At 37.7% G+C, this 21,293-nt stretch overlaps 1 protein-coding gene across 2 annotated transcripts in view; it reads left to right on the forward strand.

Moving 5' to 3' along the window:
* Positions 1-21,293, forward strand: part of alpha-Cat (catenin alpha) — a 152,769-nt gene that overhangs the window by 124,470 nt on the left and 7,006 nt on the right. Inside the window, exons 17-21 of one of the 2 annotated variants that reach the window (XM_089641501.1) lie at positions 255-327; positions 4,615-4,682; positions 6,353-6,534; positions 7,835-8,075; positions 14,338-14,454. In XM_089641501.1, the coding sequence (XP_089497627.1) occupies positions 255-327; positions 4,615-4,682; positions 6,353-6,534; positions 7,835-8,075; positions 14,338-14,454 (681 nt within the window). The remainder of the gene's footprint in view (positions 1-254; positions 328-4,614; positions 4,683-6,352; positions 6,535-7,834; positions 8,076-14,337; positions 14,455-21,293) is intronic. The other variant, XM_089641502.1, reaches the window with a different exon arrangement.

The raw sequence follows: 21,293 nt of genomic DNA on the forward strand, positions 1-21,293 counted from the left end.
TTATAGTTGGTCGTATACTAAGGGTTAACTAACCCTCAAATATATAATATTAATAACACTATAAAAACGTTCTGTGTATATTCTATAATCCCAGTCTGATACAAATTTTGACTTTTGGCAATTTAGTTGTATTCATATAAATATTATGTATTGTGCCCATAACCCGCATGCGAATGTGTTTGTGTGTTGTACCGCTCTGTGAGTTAACCTGTCTGTGTCCTCCTTCATGTGGGCGGTGTTCCTTGCGTCCACAGACCAGCGAGGACCTAGACACGGACACGGAGTTTGAGCCCGTTGAAGACATGACCATTGAGACCAGGAGTAGATGTGAGCCCGCTTTGTTATCATATTACTCCTCTGCATGAAGAAAAACGTTTTTGGACGAATTGAAGGATATTCTCATTGATCGATTAATTAACTAGAATTGTCGGATTATACTGTTAGTTAAAATTAAAATAAACAGTTGCATCGACACGCTCAATGGCGCTATAAGAAGTTAGCTGGAGTATGCTAGTTGTGTGTGGACTCCGCATTTAACTAAATATGCTGGAACTTATCCGAGATTCATATATCTTCACCTTCTTGACTCACTTGAGGCAACAGATAGATTTAGCCTAGAAATCAGATATTATGCAAATCTTGCAATACTTAGTTATAAAATAGTTCATAACTTTCAATATACCACTCAGCAGAACAGAACATTGTACAACAGAACATTCATTCCAGTTATAGTACAATTTTACATCATAAAATACAGTACAATTTTACATCACATCAACATTTAGCTAAGTGACTCTTCAATAATTGTTTTAGGTCATTTAGAGAACAGTCACTTACATCTAAAAACCCTTGACTCTGTGCAGAAACGGGCGGTCCGTTTGATAGATTCCCCAATCTTAACAAACGGACTGCAATCTTTAGAGCACAGGCGTCAGGTAGGTATGCTGTCCTTGTTCTATCGGTATTACAATTGAAGATGCTGTGAGGAACTAGCGTCATTGATCCCTTCGGCACCGGTGCGTAGTCGGGATACACGCCAAACGCGCGCCCAACATTTGTACACGGTTGACATTTGTCACATGAGAACGGGTCGCTTCTACGATTCGTTCTTACGTTCAACAGCTCGGCTGTGGAACGAACTGCCGGCCTCTGTATTTCCTCCCTCCTACAACATGGGACTCTTCAAGACCCATGTTCACTCCTTCCTCTCCACAAAAAGACCCTCCACACAGCATCCCCAAAGATGACATAGGCCCTGAGGGAAATTATTTTCTTCAGGGCCTCCTGTGTGGAGTTAATATTAAAAAAAAAATCTAAATTCTTTGCTAGTTCGTTCAAAAGCACCACTCCCCTCGTCATGCTATGCTTTGCCAGGACGTCGGTTTTGCCTTTTGGTACTCTGAATAAGTCATGGTATCGACTTCGGCTGTAGTGGTCTGGTACATATAAATGATAGCATCCCAAGAGGAATGGGCTATCGATAAACAAATTTTGAAAGACATAATGGCTAGACTTGCTTTTCGTCTAGTTCCCAGACTCACAGAATTAGTTTCCTCAAGTAAGTCGATATTGTGCATGAACCTGGGATAGGTTCCATGCGTCCGCATATAGACATATCTGAGGGATTTCTTCTGGATTTGCTCTATCATATCAATGTACTTCTGGTGGTACGGTGCCCAAACATCGCTCACATACTCCAGCTTGCTTCTCAGTATGCCATCGAACAATGCTAACATAGCATCTTGGTTATTGAACTGCTTGCATGTCCTAATGACGAACCCAAGAAGTTTGTAGCAAGACTGAGTGAGCTGCGATACGTGGATGTTCGTTAGCACAGCATCATAATATCCGCTTGCTGGCATTTTTTGAATGAGCCGCAATTTGCATTTTGCTGACATTTCTTAAAGTTCTAGAAAAAGAATTGCCAGATTACTAGAATTGGTCAAATTACTAGAATTTCCGTATTACTGCCATTTCTCGATTACCGTTTACTGGCATTTCTGGATTACTGACATTTCTCGATTACCGTGCACTGGCATTTCTGGATTACTGACATTGCCCGATTACTTGAGTTTCTAGTTTACGGGAAATTTCCGATTACTGGAGTTCTCTAATTATATGAACTGCCAACTATGACATAGCAGAGAGCTGTAAAGGATTTGCATGTATCTATAAATTACCATTTTGCATATTTTTAATGAGAAAAACATACAAAAGATTTTTTTCTTCTTTTTAGTTATGATAATATATAGAAATATATCACACAAATTATTGCCTACTTTACAGAAACTTATCTCTAATCTCTAAATAGTATAAAACAAAGTTTCTTTCCGCGTCTGTCTGTTTGTGCGCTTAGTTCTTCTAAACTATGCATTGGATTTTGATAGGATTTTCATTATCATTTAGAGAATTTCTTCCGGAAGGTTTATATATATAATACATGCATATTATATTTACAAAAAGTAGAGAAATGTCGATGTTTTGTAATTGAGTCGTAAAAAAATATTTTCGTGCGCTTACATTGTTAGTATTGGCTAAACTTTATGAGATACATCAAAATAATGTACTAGGGAATTGGATATCTCAAAAAGGCACTACAGAAAAGTCTTTGATAGTATAAGTCTTATCTCCTATGGATAACCCCCACCAACAGAACCAATTAAACCAATTAATAACCAATTAATTAACCCCCCACCCACTCGTCAGCTAGTATATATATATATAAAAAATTCAGCTTGCGTATGTTCCAACGGCTCGGAGGGCTTTGAAGCAGAGAATGGACGGTTATCTCGAGAGTATTTACTCCTGGGGTAAAAATAATCTCAAGACCCAATCCTGTCTGATTACGTCTAAAAGGGATCCAAATGATAATCTAGTCTCCTTCAACGGAAGCAATCTTCCCAACAGGCCTTCCATTGATATGCTTGGTGTAACTATAAGTGACCAGCTCAGGTACGGGGGCTCCATCGAAGCCAGAGTAAAGTTGGCCTCTCAGAAGCTGGGCGTACTGTACAGGGCCCGCAGATACTTTAATAGTACACAACTGCTGACCCTGTACAAATCGCAAGTGCGCCCTACTGTCGAATTTGGCAGCCATCTCTGGTCCGGAGCCCCTAAATACCTGAAAAAAACCCTTGACTCTGTGCAAAAACGGGCGGTCCGTTTGATAGATTCCCCAATCTTAACAAACGGACTGCAATCTTTAGAGCACAGGCGTCAGGTAGGTATGCTGTCCTTGTTCTATCGGTATTACAATGGAAGATGCTCTGAGGAACTAGCGTCATTGATCCCTTCGGCACCGGTGCGTAGTCGGGATACACGCCAAACGCGCGCCCAACATTTGTACACGGTTGACATTTGTCACATGAGAACGGGTCGCTTCTACGATTCGTTCTTAAGTTCAACAGCTCGGCTGTGGAACGAACTGCCGGCCTCTGTGTTTCCTCCCTCCTACAACATGGGACTCTTCAAGACCCATGTTCACTCCTTCCTCTCCACAAAAAGACCCTCCACACAGCATCCCCAAAGATGAAATAGGCCCTGAGGGAAATTATTTTCTTCAGGGTCTCCTGTGTGGAGTTAATATAAAAAATAAAAATAAAATGTTTGTGCTCGCAAAAACTCGAAAAGCAGTTGACCGATGTCACTGAAAATTTAAAAACTTTGTTCTTATTAGTGTCAGGAGGGTTTAGATATTAGTTTGAATGGTAGAAGGAGTCGGGGATGCCCGAGGAATACTTAACGCACCCGATGAGATACAGAGTTGGATAAAAGTCTATATAATGTAGATTTTTAACGGTAACATTATGGTTGGTATGCAGTAGTGAATGGCAAAAGAAATCGGAGACGCCCGAGATAGATATTAGCCACAGCGAAGCGTGGCCGGGTTTAGCCAGTAGAGAATAAATTCCTTTCAATGAAATCCAAAAAACTGTTATTGTTCTTAAATTGATTTTATTTATTTATTAATGTCGCTTTTGTAACAACTAACCGTAGCATGCTTTGCTTGTCGATCATTTATGTGTTCTGTGTTTTTAATATTTACTTTTTTCCTCTCATTTATCAACATTATTTCACTAACTTACCGCAGTAAATCAGTTTTGATATTGCAATTGGTTGCATTATTTATGCCTTGGTTACAATTTTATAGGAAAAATATGATAAATTCATTTATTTATTAAATCATTACCATGTAAACAATAACCTTGTTTTTTTTTTTTTTTTTTTTTTACTAATTCCACACAGGAGGCCACGAGGGTAATCATTTATGTGTCATCTTTGGGGATGCTGGAAGGAGTGAAGGAGAATCTTGTAATAAGCATTTTAACATTCCTGGCTTCCTCAGATTGTATTGTCAGACTGAATTTAAAAATACTTTATGACAATGTATAAACATTTAAATAGATTTTTTGAAATTAATTTTGTTAGCTTTTTATTAATTGGGTTTTCAATAAAATCTTTTTTTTTTTGCTTTACCGTAAAATTGTATCAATGGCAAATAATATTATAAAGTTTTTCCATCACTGGACAGAATTGTTCAAATACGTCTTTTATGTGTTGTTTTGAGATATAATTTGAGTGAGTTGTTTTTAAGATGTTTTCATCTTCCTGCAGCCAGCGCACACACCGGGGAGCACGGAGTGGACGAATATCCAGACATCAGCGGAATTACCAATGCCAGGGTAAGATATTATTTTATTTTGTGATATTAAAACCTCCAAAGATTCAATGTCCAAAGACATAATGTCCAAAGATACGATCTCCAAAAACACAATACCCAGCGACATGTTGAAAAATACAATGTCCAAAGATACAATTCCCAGAGGCATAATGTCCAAATACCCAATGTCCAAAGACACAATGTCCAATAATATGAATTCCAGAGGCACAATGTCCAAAGACTCAATGTCAAAAGACACAATGTCCAAAGACTCAATGTCAAAAGACACAATGTCCAAAGACTCAATGTTAAAAGACAGAATGTCCAAAGACTCAATGTCCAAAGATACAATGTCCAAAGACTCAATGTCCAAAGACACATTGTCTAAAGATACAATGTCAAAAGACTCAATGTCCAAAGACACATTGTTAAAAGATACAATGTCAAAAGAAACAATTTTCAAAGCAATGTTCGAAAATGTGAAATTTAAAGACGCCATGTCCAAATGATGTCTACATATAATGTAATTCAATTGAATTCTGTTTATTCATTTCAAAAACATTACAAAATTGTTAATTTCAATGCGTTTTTAAAATATTTTTGTAATAAAAATTCTTAGATTAATATTAACAGTGTGTATATCAACTATACCAGTAATAATAGAGCTTGCCTTTTAAAGGAATGATATATATTATCACATTCGACTTGTCACAAATCAACCATCAGCTCCTTTTTGCATATTTTTGACATTTGAACGGTTCCCTTTAACAGTCGATTCTCAGTCCGACAAAAATCTGCAGTTTGTCAATTTTTTTGTTGGGTTATTAGATCAGCCACTTATTAGACTAGCAAGCTGGAAGTCACGGGTTCAAATCCCGGCCTGCGCAAGTAAATTTTATTGTAATAATAATAATGCGGCACATTCCAAAGTGGAAGATACTCTCAGTATCGCCCTGGTGTAAGACCACCATTCAGAATTGAAACGTTGCTTGAAATGGCTTGGTGATCAGATCTGAATAGCCAAGTACTTCCTCTTCCCCATTTCCTTCCCCTACCCACTACCTAACGAGGACCTTTCAAATGTCTAAATATTCTGAAGGCTCTGTTCATCACTGAATTAGTTTTTGTTTATTTATTATTTTTTAAATTCAATAAAATTTGCTAAATTGAAAATATTTAATTGTTTTGATGTTGTAATCGCAAGGCGAATCAAGAATGGACTGTAAAATTAATTGTGAACTTGAAGTTGACACAACGATGGTTAGAGATGGTGAACAGGGAGTAAGGAAGGAATCCGACTTACCCCTTTGATGTTCGTCAACGATGTTGCTGGTTGGTTTCACTCACAGGAGATGATTTATTTCACACGCAACTTCCACAACATCTGGGTTGGGTAAGAAACACACTGATGGAACCGAATATGTTCACTGCACAGTATTCTACCCCGAGTTGATATCAATAAAAGCACTGATCATAAAGAGATGTTCATCACACCGGCTTCATCAATAAACTGATTTGACAGTTACGTTTATTGTTGTAAATGTCACACAAACGTGGGTACAGTCGGATAATGACAGGTACTTGTAGGTAATAGGATGGGAAAATTTCAAGGACAATGTTAAAGGAAGATAGTTGCGTCAACAGATGTTATTTCTTGATCTTTTGATGAACTCTGGCTTTGGAAATTTCCAGGAAGCCATGAGGAAGATGACAGACGAGGACAAGCAAAAGATCCTGCAGCAGGTGGAGCTGTTCCGCCGGGAGAAGATGACCTTCGACTCGGAGGTTGGCAAGTGGGACGACGCCGGCAATGACATCATCGTCCTCGCCAAGCACATGTGCATGATCATGATGGAGATGACAGACTTCACCAGGTACGTGTGTGCCATGCGTGGTAGAACCTACGTTGTAAGAGGTAATACGATGGCGTAAGCAATGTGGCGAACCCATCGCTCAGGGAGTTGAAATTGGTTACTAACCTTGGCTCTATGCTATCGACTTTCTTTTGGGTATGCTCGAAATGTACACATTGCTACACATCTCTTCAGACTGATTCGTGGATGGTTTGAAACCTCTTTCATCATTGAGCAGTGGCGGTTCGTGGTCTTTTTAACAGGGGGTTCAGAAATTCAAGAGAAGATAAACATATCTAATTAAAATTTACTTACTGTTGTCCTTCGTCAAATAGTCGAATACGGCAGCAGTCACACAACTTAAATAAAGTTAGTGGGAGGGGTACCTACATATTATTGTTTTTAAATCACTTTACACTAGACACAAATATTAGATAATGAGAAAAGTTTTATAGGAATTAAATTGTTTAATGTTTTTATAGCACTCAATGTATGTTGCTAATTATTATTGTTTTTTCGAGAAGAATAATTTCGTAGAATATATAATAGATATTTAAAACATTAAAAAAAAACAAATAAAGGTGGCACGAAATAAATTTACTAAGTCTACTTCAATAGGTAGTAGATTTGCAAATGCCATAAGCAAACGGTTGGAGAAATGCAGAAACAAGAAAACAAAAATATGTACAAAAATGACTACAAAGTTAAATACCATAATATAACATAAAAAATAACACTTGCTTCCCTATGGTTCAAAGTTCAAACGTCGACCGCGAAGTTCTCGGGTTTCTTCGGTTACATTCGTCAATGTTCGGAGGTCACGTGATAACATAACGCGTGTTCGGCGCACACAATTTGTCTTACTTTTGCAAAGAAAGACCAAATTTTGTATATGTCACCGTCATAGGGTATGTACCGGCTAAAATTCTTTTGTATGAAGAGTTTGGCGCGGATTACAACTCGCACAAAGTTGGAATATGTATCGTATTTTTCGGTGGCGCGGGTTTTGAAGGCGAAATTTTAATAGCGTGCTATCTATAATGTGCTTATATTATTATAAAACAAGTTTGTTTTATTTTCTCATCTTTTTAATGGGGGTTCGCCGCACAAACGCACTTTAGAGAAAACCGCCACTGTCATTGAGAGCATTCATTTCGATGATTCCGATGATTATCTCCATTCAAATTTTTATAATTTTCATTTCTAAGAATAAAAGAGAAGCGAAAATACCCACTAATTCTGACAGAATATGCCAGAGGTTTGCGGGATTAATAAATAATGTATAATAAGAAGTAACTGATGTATTGCTTGTTGATTGCAGAGGTCGCGGCCCTCTGAAGACCACCATGGACGTGATCAACGCGGCCAAGAAGATCTCGGAGGCGGGCACCAAGCTGGACAAGCTGACCAAGGAGATCGCCGAGCAGTGCCCCGAGTCCTCCACCAAGAAGGACCTGCTCAGTTACCTGCAGCTGATCAACTTCTACTGCCACCAGATGAACATCACCAGCAAGGTCAAGGCCGACGTGCAGAACATCAGCGGGGAGCTCATCGTCAGCGGGGTCAGTATAGTAACACATTGTGGATTGATAATTATGGATGATTGATGATTTCTGATGCGTGGCGCTTGACGATTGACGATACCCAGAGTGGAATATACTCTCAGTAGACCTATATACCACCATTCAGAATTGAAACATGGCTTTTGCAATGTTTGGTGACCACATCTGATTAGCCAGGTACTCCCTTACCTTCCTCTTTCCCATCTCCTTCCCCTACCCACTGCCTTCAGCCCCACAACTTACCCCGATTGGGGATGCCATAGTCTCACTGGCTCCCGACGGTTGGGAGGAGTTGGCTCTTGTACGGTATTCACATAATTATGGTGATTGATGATTTCTGATGCGTGGCGCTTGACGATTGACGATACCCAGAGTGGAATATACTCTCAGTAGACCTATATACCACCATTCAGAATTGAAACATGGCTTTTGCAATGTTTGGTGACCACATCTGATTAGCCAGGTACTCCCTTACCTTCCTCTTTCCCATCTCCTTCCCCTACCCACTGCCTTGAGCCTCACAACTTACCCAATTGGGGATGCCATAGTCTCACTGGCTCCAGACGGTTGGTAGGAGTTGGCTCTTGTACGGTATTCACATAATTATGGTGATTGATGATTTCTGATGCGTGGCGCTTGACGATTGACGATACCCAGAGTGGAATATACTCTCAGTAGACCTATATACCACCATTCAGAATTGAAACATGGCTTTTGCAATGTTTGGTGACCACATCTGATTAGCCAGGTACTCCCTTACCTTCCTCTTTCCCATCTCCTTCCCCTACCCACTGCCTTGAGCCCCACAACTTACCCCGATTGGGGATGCCATAGTCTCACTGGCTCCAGACGGTTGGTAGGAGTTGGCTCTTGTACGGTATTCACATAATTATGGTGATTGATGATTTCTGATGCGTGGCGCTTGACGATTGACGATACCCAGAGTGGAATATACTCTCAGTAGACCTATATACCACCATTCAGAATTGAAACATGGCTTTTGCAATGTTTGGTGACCACATCTGATTAGCCAGGTACTCCCTTACCTTCCTCTTTCCCATCTCCTTCCCCTACCCACTGCCTTGAGCCCCACAACTTACCCCGATTGGGGATGCCATAGTCTCACTGGCTCCAGACGGTTGGTAGGAGTTGGCTCTTGTACGGTATTCACATAATTATGGTGATTGATGATTTCTGATGCGTGGCGCTTGACGATTGACGATACCCAGAGTGGAATATACTCTCAGTAGACCTATATACCACCATTCAGAATTGAAACATGGCTTTTGCAATGTTTGGTGACCACATCTGATTAGCCAGGTACTCCCTTACCTTCCTCTTTCCCATCTCCTTCCCCTACCCACTGCCTTGAGCCTCACAACTTACCCAATTGGGGATGCCATAGTCTCACTGGCTCCAGACGGTTGGTAGGAGTTGGCTCTTGTACGGTATTCACATAATTATGGTGATTGATGATTTCTGATGCGTGGCGCTTGACGATTGACGATACCCAGAGTGGAATATACTCTCAGTAGACCTATATACCACCATTCAGAATTGAAACATGGCTTTTGCAATGTTTGGTGACCACATCTGATTAGCCAGGTACTCCCTTACCTTCCTCTTTCCCATCTCCTTCCCCTACCCACTGCCTTGAGCCTCACAACTTACCCAATTGGGGATGCCATAGTCTCACTGGCTCCAGACGGTTGGTAGGAGTTGGCTCTTGTACGGTATTCACATAATTATGGTGATTGATGATTTCTGATGCGTGGCGCTTGACGATTGACGATACCCAGAGTGGAATATACTCTCAGTAGACCTATATACCACCATTCAGAATTGAAACATGGCTTTTGCAATGTTTGGTGACCACATCTGATTAGCCAGGTACTCCCTTACCTTCCTCTTTCCCATCTCCTTCCCCTACCCACTGCCTTCAGCCCCACAACTTACCCCGATTGGGGATGCCATAGTCTCACTGGCTCCAGACGGTTGGTAGGAGTTGGCTCTTGTACGGTATTCACATAATTATGGTGATTGATGATTTCTGATGCGTGGCGCTTGACGATTGACGATACCCAGAGTGGAATATACTCTCAGTAGACCTATATACCACCATTCAGAATTGAAACATGGCTTTTGCAATGTTTGGTGACCACATCTGATTAGCCAGGTACTCCCTTACCTTCCTCTTTCCCATCTCCTTCCCCTACCCACTGCCTTCAGCCCCACAACTTACCCCGATTGGGGATGCCATAGTCTCACTGGCTCCAGACGGTTGGTAGGAGTTGGCTCTTGTACGGTATTCACATAATTATGGTGATTGATGATTTCTGATGCGTGGCGCTTGACGATTGACGATACCCAGAGTGGAATATACTCTCAGTAGACCTATATACCACCATTCAGAATTGAAACATGGCTTTTGCAATGTTTGGTGACCACATCTGATTAGCCAGGTACTCCCTTACCTTCCTCTTTCCCATCTCCTTCCCCTACCCACTGCCTTGAGCCCCACAACTTACCCCGATTGGGGATGCCATAGTCTCACTGGCTCCAGACGGTTGGTAGGAGTTGGCTCTTGTACGGTATTCACATAATTATGGTGATTGATGATTTCTGATGCGTGGCGCTTGACGATTGACGATACCCAGAGTGGAATATACTCTCAGTAGACCTATATACCACCATTCAGAATTGAAACATGGCTTTTGCAATGTTTGGTGACCACATCTGATTAGCCAGGTACTCCCTTACCTTCCTCTTTCCCATCTCCTTCCCCTACCCACTGCCTTGAGCCTCACAACTTACCCAATTGGGGATGCCATAGTCTCACTGGCTCCAGACGGTTGGTAGGAGTTGGCTCTTGTACGGTATTCACATAATTATGGTGATTGATGATTTCTGATGCGTGGCGCTTGACGATTGACGATACCCAGAGTGGAATATACTCTCAGTAGACCTATATACCACCATTCAGAATTGAAACATGGCTTTTGCAATGTTTGGTGACCACATCTGATTAGCCAGGTACTCCCTTACCTTCCTCTTTCCCATCTCCTTCCCCTACCCACTGCCTTGAGCCTCACAACTTACCCAATTGGGGATGCCATAGTCTCACTGGCTCCAGACGGTTGGTAGGAGTTGGCTCTTGTACGGTATTCACATAATTATGGTGATTGATGATTTCTGATGCGTGGCGCTTGACGATTGACGATACCCAGAGTGGAATATACTCTCAGTAGACCTATATACCACCATTCAGAATTGAAACATGGCTTTTGCAATGTTTGGTGACCACATCTGATTAGCCAGGTACTCCCTTACCTTCCTCTTTCCCATCTCCTTCCCCTACCCACTGCCTTGAGCCTCACAACTTACCCAATTGGGGATGCCATAGTCTCACTGGCTCCAGACGGTTGGTAGGAGTTGGCTCTTGTACGGTATTCACATAATTATGGTGATTGATGATTTCTGATGCGTGGCGCTTGACGATTGACGATACCCAGAGTGGAATATACTCTCAGTAGACCTATATACCACCATTCAGAATTGAAACATGGCTTTTGCAATGTTTGGTGACCACATCTGATTAGCCAGGTACTCCCTTACCTTCCTCTTTCCCATCTCCTTCCCCTACCCACTGCCTTGAGCCTCACAACTTACCCAATTGGGGATGCCATAGTCTCACTGGCTCCAGACGGTTGGTAGGAGTTGGCTCTTGTACGGTATTCACATAATTATGGTGATTGATGATTTCTGATGCGTGGCGCTTGACGATTGACGATACCCAGAGTGGAATATACTCTCAGTAGACCTATATACCACCATTCAGAATTGAAACATGGCTTTTGCAATGTTTGGTGACCACATCTGATTAGCCAGGTACTCCCTTACCTTCCTCTTTCCCATCTCCTTCCCCTACCCACTGCCTTCAGCCCCACAACTTACCCCGATTGGGGATGCCATAGTCTCACTGGCTCCCGACGGTTGGGAGGAGTTGGCTCTTGTGATTGTGATGATTGATGTTTGACGATTGATGAATGATATTTACTGACGATTGATGCTTGATGATTGATAATTATTTATGATTTGATCATTGATTATTGATGTTTGACGATTGATGCTTGATGATTGATGCTTGATGATTGACAATTGATGATTGATGTTTGACGATTGATGAATGATATTTACTGACGATTGATGCTTGATGATTGATAATTATTTATGATTTGATCATTGATTATTGATGTTTGACGATTGATGCTTGATGATTGATGCTTGATGATTGACAATTGATGATTGATGTTTGACGATTGATGAATGATATTTACTGACGATTGATGCTTGATGATTGATAATTATTTATGATTTGATCATTGATTATTGATGTTTGACGATTGATGCTTGATGATTGATGCTTGATGATTGACAATTGATGATTGATGTTTGACGATTGATGAATGATATTTACTGACGATTGATGCTTGATGATTGATAATTATTTATGATTTGATCATTGATTATTGATGTTTGACGATTGATGCTTGATGATTGATGCTTGATGATTGACAATTGATGATTGATGTTTGACGATTGATGAATGATATTTACTGACGATTGATGCTTGATGATTGATAATTATTTATGATTTGATCATTGATTATTGATGTTTGACGATTGATGCTTGATGATTGATGCTTGATGATTGACAAATGATGATTGATGTTTGACGATTGATGAATGATATTTACTGACGATTGATGCTTGATGATTGATAATTATTTAAGATTTGATCATTGATTATTGATGTTTGACGGTTGATGTTTGATGATTGACAATTGAATGCATCGCCCGAATAACGTTGCAAACAACAAAAAATCGTAAAGTGATTTTTTGGTGGAATAATGTTCTTTATGTGTATACCTATCTATCCTACTCTTACACATCATGAAAAAAAAAATCTATCTACCTCTTTTAGTAGCATCCAAAGTGCGCTGGGGAGCCAGTCTCAGTGGAATAACGTTGCGCGAGCCGACATGCCGTCTGTACAGCAGGTAGTTTCTGTGTCTCCGCGTATGTTATTTAATATGAATAAAGGGAAAAAACGTAAAATTTCTTTTGAAAACTGGAAGGATAATAAACAGAAGGCATCAAGAAATTCGGGTAAACCTTATACAAGTCGTAAAGGCAAAGCGGTTAGCGGCAAATCGCCCCCAACACAGGTTAGTGGAATAACGTTACACTTATATTTCTTATGTAAATAAGTTTTGTTTGGTTTTTTAATACAAATTTCTTAAGTACTTTGTTTATTATTTACATTATCAAATATTAATATTTTTAAACAAAGTATCCACTTCATTATATTATATATTTTCAAAACTGACATATTTCTATCTGAGAGATAAACAATTCCTTGTCTATTGTCAAGTTATTCAATATGTTTTTATTTATTTCTTATTGACATGTTTTTTTTTGACGTCTTACTGTTGTTGATAATATTGATTTAACTGTTTTTTTTACAGGACTTTATGTGTAAATGTCGATACCCAGATTGTAAAACTATGACGTTGCATAAAAAAAGGAACTTTTTGACCTTTTTTACACTAAAACATACAATGACCAGAACCTTTTTTTGAAAAGCTGTATTGAAGTGCTGGAGCCAAAACGAAGAATAGTACCCGAAAATGTATCGAAAAGACATTGCTTTGTCAAATACTTACCAGAAATCAACAGAAGCTTTTATGAAAACCTACCGGCTCAGTAAATGTATGCACTACAGTGGAAAAACGTTGAAAGTGGCAGCTTAAGCAACGTTATCCCACATTTTTTTTTGTTTTATTTCGATTATTTCCTTTATTTTAATGGTTTTTTAAAATATTTTTTCACATGTACCCTTGTTTATGTCTAAGTAATATAAAACTTATTGAAAAATTGGATGTTTTCAAATAAAAAATCATTTAAAAAACGTTTTTTATTGTTTCTGAAAAATCTTGTTTTTGTTGTTTGCAACGTTATTCGGGCGATACATTCAAATGATGATTGATGTTTGACGATTGATGTATGATATTTACTGACGATTGATGCTTGATGATTGATAATTATTTAAGATTTGATCATTGATTATTGATGTTTGACGATTGATGCATGATGATTGACAATTGATGATTGATGTTTGACGATTTATGATTTGAATCAATCAAATCAACCGATGGTAGCACAAAACATGTAATTAAGTTGACCATTGAATATATTTCAGCTGGACAGCGCCACGTCTCTGATCCAGGCGGCTAAGAACTTGATGAACGCCGTGGTGTTGACGGTCAAGTCATCCTACGTCGCCAGCACTAAGTACACGCGCCAAGGCACCATCGCTGTAAGTTCACACACTTTTTTCACTAATTATACAATATAATTTCCTTGTGCTTACACGAGGGTGACATTTTCTACATTGGAACAGATAAGACAATTATTTTTATTCTTGTTTAGAAATTTAAATACTTTTTGATTCTGCAGAAATAAATTAGTCAAGTATCATCCTGTGATTTTTCTCCCAACTAGCAATGATAACTAGCGTAGACCTGTGAAAAATCACGGGATATAATAATTGTAGGATTGATAGCGTTGTTGATCGCTCGACACCGGTGCGTGGTCGGGAAACACACTAAAAGTACGCCCGACACGGTTAACATTTGTCACATGAGAATTTACCGGCCTCTGTGCTCCCTCCCTCTTATAGGTCTTTTCAAGACCCTCCTCCCCCTCTACTAAAAAAAGAACCACTACACTGTATCCCCAAAGATTAATTATTTACCTCAGGTAAATTATTTTCCTCTCTCCTGTGTGGAGTTAATGTAAAAAAATATGTAATTGCATGTTAGCTAAAAAGCGCAGCCTCATGAAAAATCACAAAATCTGACTTTACTTGTCAAGATTAACTGTAACAAATTTAAACTAAAGAAATACACATTACAAAAATAAAATTAAAATAATTTTTTGATAAAAAAATAATTTTGATGTAGGTAGGTACTTTGTTGCTTGCCTAAATTCTTGACACATCCGTCCCAATTTTGAAAATGACAGTTTAAATAATTTTCTGTTAATTATTCTATTATCGGTAGGTATTTTATCACATATCTGAATTTTTCACACAATCAGTTCCAATTTTGAAAAATTCTGAGTTCAATAACACAGAATGACAGAGATTAGTATTTTTGATGTTCAAAGAGTGAAAAATATGAAATTAACATTGTCTTGTCTTTTTTAATGTTACATAGTTAAATTAATATTTTTGCTATAGTATAATTATTGCAAAATTCCATGGAAACTTGATGGTAATGACATTGCAAGCTGAAAATTGTTGCGTTTCCCATAATAAAGGATGGGTTGTTTCGTTCAATTTGAACAATTTATCAAATTTCAAAATTCATTTTCAGGTTCCTCAAATGTTCTATTCAAGTTCTGTTATTATATCACTGTAGGCCAGCTACTTGACAGAACTGAAATTATAACAAAAGCTGAAAAGAACTTACACAGAACTTGAAAATTAACTTTTAAATTTGACGAATTGTTCAAATTTTTTTAAACAACCCGTCCTTAGATATATACCTAGTTTGTCAAATCTATTTTTTGACATTTTTTTGGAAATTTACTTGTTCGAAAATCCACCACTTTAGTTTCAAATGAATAGAATATAGAACACCAGAAATGCCTGCCAAATAGATTTGATTGGAAAATATATTTAGCACGCACTCTGTCTCTCTTACACTCGTCTAACATCCTATATCACCACCCTCTTTGAATTTTGTAATGATAGTGAAACGCAGTTCTGCGTACAAAATCTAAGCGGAGAATCATCAAATTTTTCGATCATGAAAAATGACACACGGCATTTCTTGTTCTTCTTTATTCTATGTTCAAATTAAAACTGACGTAATAAAGTTTAGGGGCCGTTCAAGTATTACGTAAGCAGATTTATTACAATTATTTACCCCCTCTTCCCCCTTGTCACCAAAAGTAAGCAAAGCTCTTACCCCCCCCCTCCCATGCTTACGTAAAAATTGGTACCTATATGCATTTTTCTGTTAATGTATTCTGTTTTTTTAAGCGAGTACCTAAACGTATTAATTATTTGTGGGAATCCCCGAATATGTATTCGGTTTTCAAACATAGACAATGTGTAAAAAAAAATAACTACTGCTGAGCAGTGCTGACGTAATCACTATCTCGACCCCCCCACCCCCCCATGTCATCAAAAATAAGCAAAGCAAAGACCCCCCTGTCCCCCTATAGTGCTTACATAATACTTGAACGGCCCCTTAACAATAATTATAAAATTTCTGAAATATACCTGCAGATATGATTTGAATTTGACAAAGTACAAGACACAGCCAAAAGTATTATCAAGATTCATTTTTGGGGTGCTATGCCTAATTAAACAAGAGTAGATAGGCTGCGCTTACTTGCCTTGTGTTCACAATGTGACCAACAGAATTGCCAGGATACTGAGAAAAGGAATCGTCTAGACTGTGTTCGGAACTACAACCAAAATACTAGACCTTCTGGGGCTTGCAAAATCCAACTTTCCTTTCGAGACAGATGGAGTTTAAATACTGGGCTGCTCCGGATGTGACAATATGTATTTAGGCCAGACAGAACGGGCCATATCCAAGAGGATATCAAAACACTTTCGAGCAAGCAAACTCGGCCATCCGGACAAATCGGCAATTGCCGGGCATTTAATTGAAACCTGCCATTACTTTGAATTTGTTTCTGAAGTCCTGGGAAGATCCGAAACGCATCGAGCACTCCTAATTACGGAGGCAATCGAAATCTGTAAACATCCCATTAGTATAATTAACCTCTCAGACAAAGACTTTTATTTACTTTGTGTTCCTTTGCGAACTGTCAAAACGTGAAAATTTTTGTGTTATTCACGAGTTTTGTTAAAAGCTTCATAACTCACGTTTTGGGAAACGTAGCCTCATTCTAAAAAATGTTTTGGAAAGATTATGAAATTCACTATCGTATTGTTTTGTTATACGTAAATATTTGCGTTTCTAAATATACATTTTCTGAAAACGTCAAAAATATGTAAAAATCGCTGACCATTATTTCAAAGCTGTGAAAAATGTACTTTTTTCTGAGTATCATAAAGAAATAACACTTTATATATTGAAGAAATATAATTAAAAACTATTAGTCACCTCAAAATATTAACCGTCCAAACTAAAATATTTTTAATAAATTATTTAGAAACGCAATAAATTATGAACGAACAAGATGACAGATCCAATCGACTTAGATAATGCACCTCTACTTTCCATAGATATTCTTGAATACAGACGCGTAGCGTTATTCATTATCGATACTCTGTTTTTTAAATCATGGCAATCCGTATACTAGTGATGGAAATAAATCGATTTTTGTAAAATCTCGCGCGTTTACGTGAAAAGACGTTCTAATGTCTTGACCGCTATTATCATATTTACGTCTTTTGACGTTCTAATGTTCTGAGTGGTTAAGGCGAATTTAACCCGTATGGGGCGGCAAAAAACTTTAATTCATAATCTTGATAAAATGACATTTTTATTTTTGTCTTTAAATAACCCAGTGGAGACAATATACAAAGGCAAAATGAATGTACGAGGTCGACACTGCGATTGCAATACTTCTTACCGTGCGTGTGATTCTTCAACACTGCAAATGCCCTAGGCGTTAATAGTTATTGGTATCCGGTAATTGACAACTACACCAAAAACTATTTTAAATTATATTGTAAACCAGCTCTTAGAAGATTGGAGCGCGCAACAAGGTATCGCATCTACTTACGCAAGCACATATTTCACCACAATCTTCGATTACACGTCTACCCTGATGATAGACACTGTAATGCTGTCCGAAATGTTAGCTAAAGAGGTAGCGCAACACGGCATAATACCCCAAAAATAAATCAGCAGATACCTGCAATAAATTTGATTCAATGTTGCAATCATAACACGCAATTGGTATTTCTATGTCGTGGCGCTGTTTCTACCTGCAATTCGACTTCAGAGCCAATACGTAAGTACAGTTGAAGCTACGATCTCTCTAGAAGGCACTCTCTCTCTCTCTCTCAATACGCACCTATTCACATTCTTAACATACTGATCCGATGCATTCTATAAAAAATATTTTCAGTTCTGTTATAATATTAAATTATTATTAACTATCAGTATTTATTTATTTTTAATTTTTGCACTACATAATCATCCAGTTACTGTCCAAGATTTTACGTTATTAGAGTAATTAAATAGATGTACAGTTTTAGATATTTCATTAAATAGCACCACGCTTCTTCTTGTCATGTTATGTTGTGTTAGAACATCTGTTCTGCCTTGTGGTCTCATGAACAAGTCATAGTGACGACTAAAGCTGAAGTTTTTAGGTACGTTACAAGAGGAATGAACTTATCAATGGTGTTATGTACTATTTTAAAACTATTTTTTGATTATTATGTTTTATTTGATTCGGTTTTGTGCCCAGCTGGGATTTTACCCAGTGAACTTTCTAAAATTATTCAAAATAATTTTAAAGCACGATATAACAGTAAACTGAATATAAAAAAATATTAGTAAAACATGTAACAGTTGCATCAAATAATATAGATACCAGAAAAATACTACATATAAGACAAATCACTAAAACTACATTACCATCGCAACTAGAAGTTGTAGGATTTAACAAAGTGTTGGTATAGATTACGCTTCATTCTATAAATGGAGTCAGTAAATATATCGACAGTACCCCCAATCTTGTTACCCAGATCATGCATCCTATTGGTTAGTTAGTGTGTCTGATAGTTGGTTGTGTACGTTTATAACATTACACAAGAATCGCACTGTTAGCATTCACTGCATCTGTTTCAGGATAAGGGAAAGAAGAAGGGGAAGCTTGGGAAGAACCTTGCTTATCGGATCTAGTTAATAAACATAACCATGTCCCTTCTGCCTTACAACTTTGTAATTAGGTTGTCACAGTGACATTGGCGTTATGCAGTGAAACTATAGTATGAAAAAAAATATGTGCGAATTAAATTCGTTCCACCTTATCATGTGGTAAAATATGTCGCAAGCATATTATATTTCCACTTACATGTGATAAAATATGTCGCAAGTATATTTCGTTCCACTTTAATGTGGTAAAATATGTCGCAAGCATATTATATTTCCACTTACATCTGGTAAAATATGACGCAAGCATATTTCGTTCCACTTTAATGTGGTAAAATATGTCACAAGCATATTAAATTTCCACTTACATGTGGTAAAATATGTCGCCAGTATATTTCCTTCCACTTTAATGTAGTAAAATATGTCGCAAGTATATTTCTTTCCACTTTAATGTGGTAAAATATATCGCAAGCATATTTCGTTCCACTTTAATGTGGTAAAATTGGTTGCAAGCATATTATATCTCTACTTACATGTGGTAAAATATATTGCAAGAATATTTTGTTCCACTTTAATGTGGTAAAATATGTCGCAAGCATATTATATTTCCACTTTCATGTGGTAACATATATCACAAGCATATTTTGTTCTGCTTTTATTTAGTAAAATACATCTTAGCGTATTTTTATTCACTTTTGGGTGGTAAAATCTATCACAAGCATCTTTTCCTCATCTTCAATTGATTTTGCACTATCTTTGTGACAAATATGTCACAGTCACAACTTACTGACAAAAAAACAAATTCTTACAAAAGCATGTTATGTACATATATATATGTATATATATATATATAGTTAACACCTTATCAGCACCTTAGCACTCTAAAAAGATTTTTTTTGTTCATGGCTCGATTTTTGAACACTGCAAATGCATGGCTCCTGCCGCTAGGGGTTAAATCAACTCATTATAGATTTATTCCATTTTAAATTTCACATATAGTTAATGAAAGCAATAATTAATTCATAATTGTTCAATTTTATTGATTAACCACTTGAGCGATAGCTGCGAATACCAAAAAGATGTCACTGATTTTTATCTCCTTTAATCATATATTCTATATAATGTTTTGTACCGTGTACTCTGCATGTAGACGTCATTTTGAATTATTTTCTTACAATTAAACATATGCGTCAATAATTGCATTTTTTAAATGTCGGTGACTATAGTCGTTTCCAGTAGATCATAGACAATATACAGAAATTTATATTTACAATTAATAGTTCAATTCAAATGTGTAGATCCGCAAAGAGTGCAAGGCTGATGTAAGAGTAACGAGTAAGATCAAGAAAGGGTCGCTTTGATGGTTTGAGCATGTAGAGCGAATGAGCGAAGAAAGGAGAATATACGATGCAAATATGAATGGTAGCAGAAGTCGGGTACTCCCAAGGAAGTCATGGCACGACCGAGTGAATCAGATACTCGAGTCAAACCATGTCAAAAGTCAAAATAATAGAAGAGTATTATTAAGAGTGTGTGGTGTGACTGAGTTGTTTGGCGGTCCGTCCTCTTTGCCAACCCCTGCGGAGAAATGGCGTGATGGTTAGTTAGTTAGTTAGTTAGTTAGTTACAATTAATAACATTACATTAGTTATCATTACATTTGAGACACAGCTTTATGTTAAAATAAATAAATTATTGCAATTCTGATATTAGTGAAGTTTAACTGAAAAATGTCTACCTTAGACGAAACGTGGTTTAAGAGTGTAGTCATTCTCCGCAAAGGCATGTTTGTCTGCAAAAAGCCTGTGCTGCCTAGCTCTGGTGAAGTTATCGGCGACATAAAGCGTAATACGTTACAGAATGCGTACATAAATTGATTGATTTATTTTTAATTAACCTTTTAAACAGGATAGACGGTGGATAAATAAATATAGGTGGATACATTGGCTTTAACCTTTTGAACGCGTTAATTTGCTCTGTTTTATCTATACCCGTACGCGGTACATATTTTCAAATACCCATGCACGCAATTAAATGTCAAATCATAGCATTCTGGCATGATTTATTGGACTATATAGACAGAACAGATTATTCTCTACAATATGAAAACAAATCCTCGTGTGTCAACACTCTTAGATGTTCATAAAAACAAAAACATAAAATTTCATGCAAAGACGTACCGTATCTTTTGAATGTGGTCCCGCCATTCACTCGGCGTGTGTGTACTTAGGTGATAGACACAAGTGGGACACCATGATCACTTTTAGTTATGAATGACATACTA

The sequence above is a fragment of the Hesperophylax consimilis genome, chromosome 17 (assembly GCF_061612785.1).
Source record: "Hesperophylax consimilis isolate HC1 chromosome 17, BYU_Hcon_1.0, whole genome shotgun sequence".
Classification (NCBI taxonomy): Eukaryota; Metazoa; Arthropoda; class Insecta; order Trichoptera; family Limnephilidae; genus Hesperophylax; species Hesperophylax consimilis.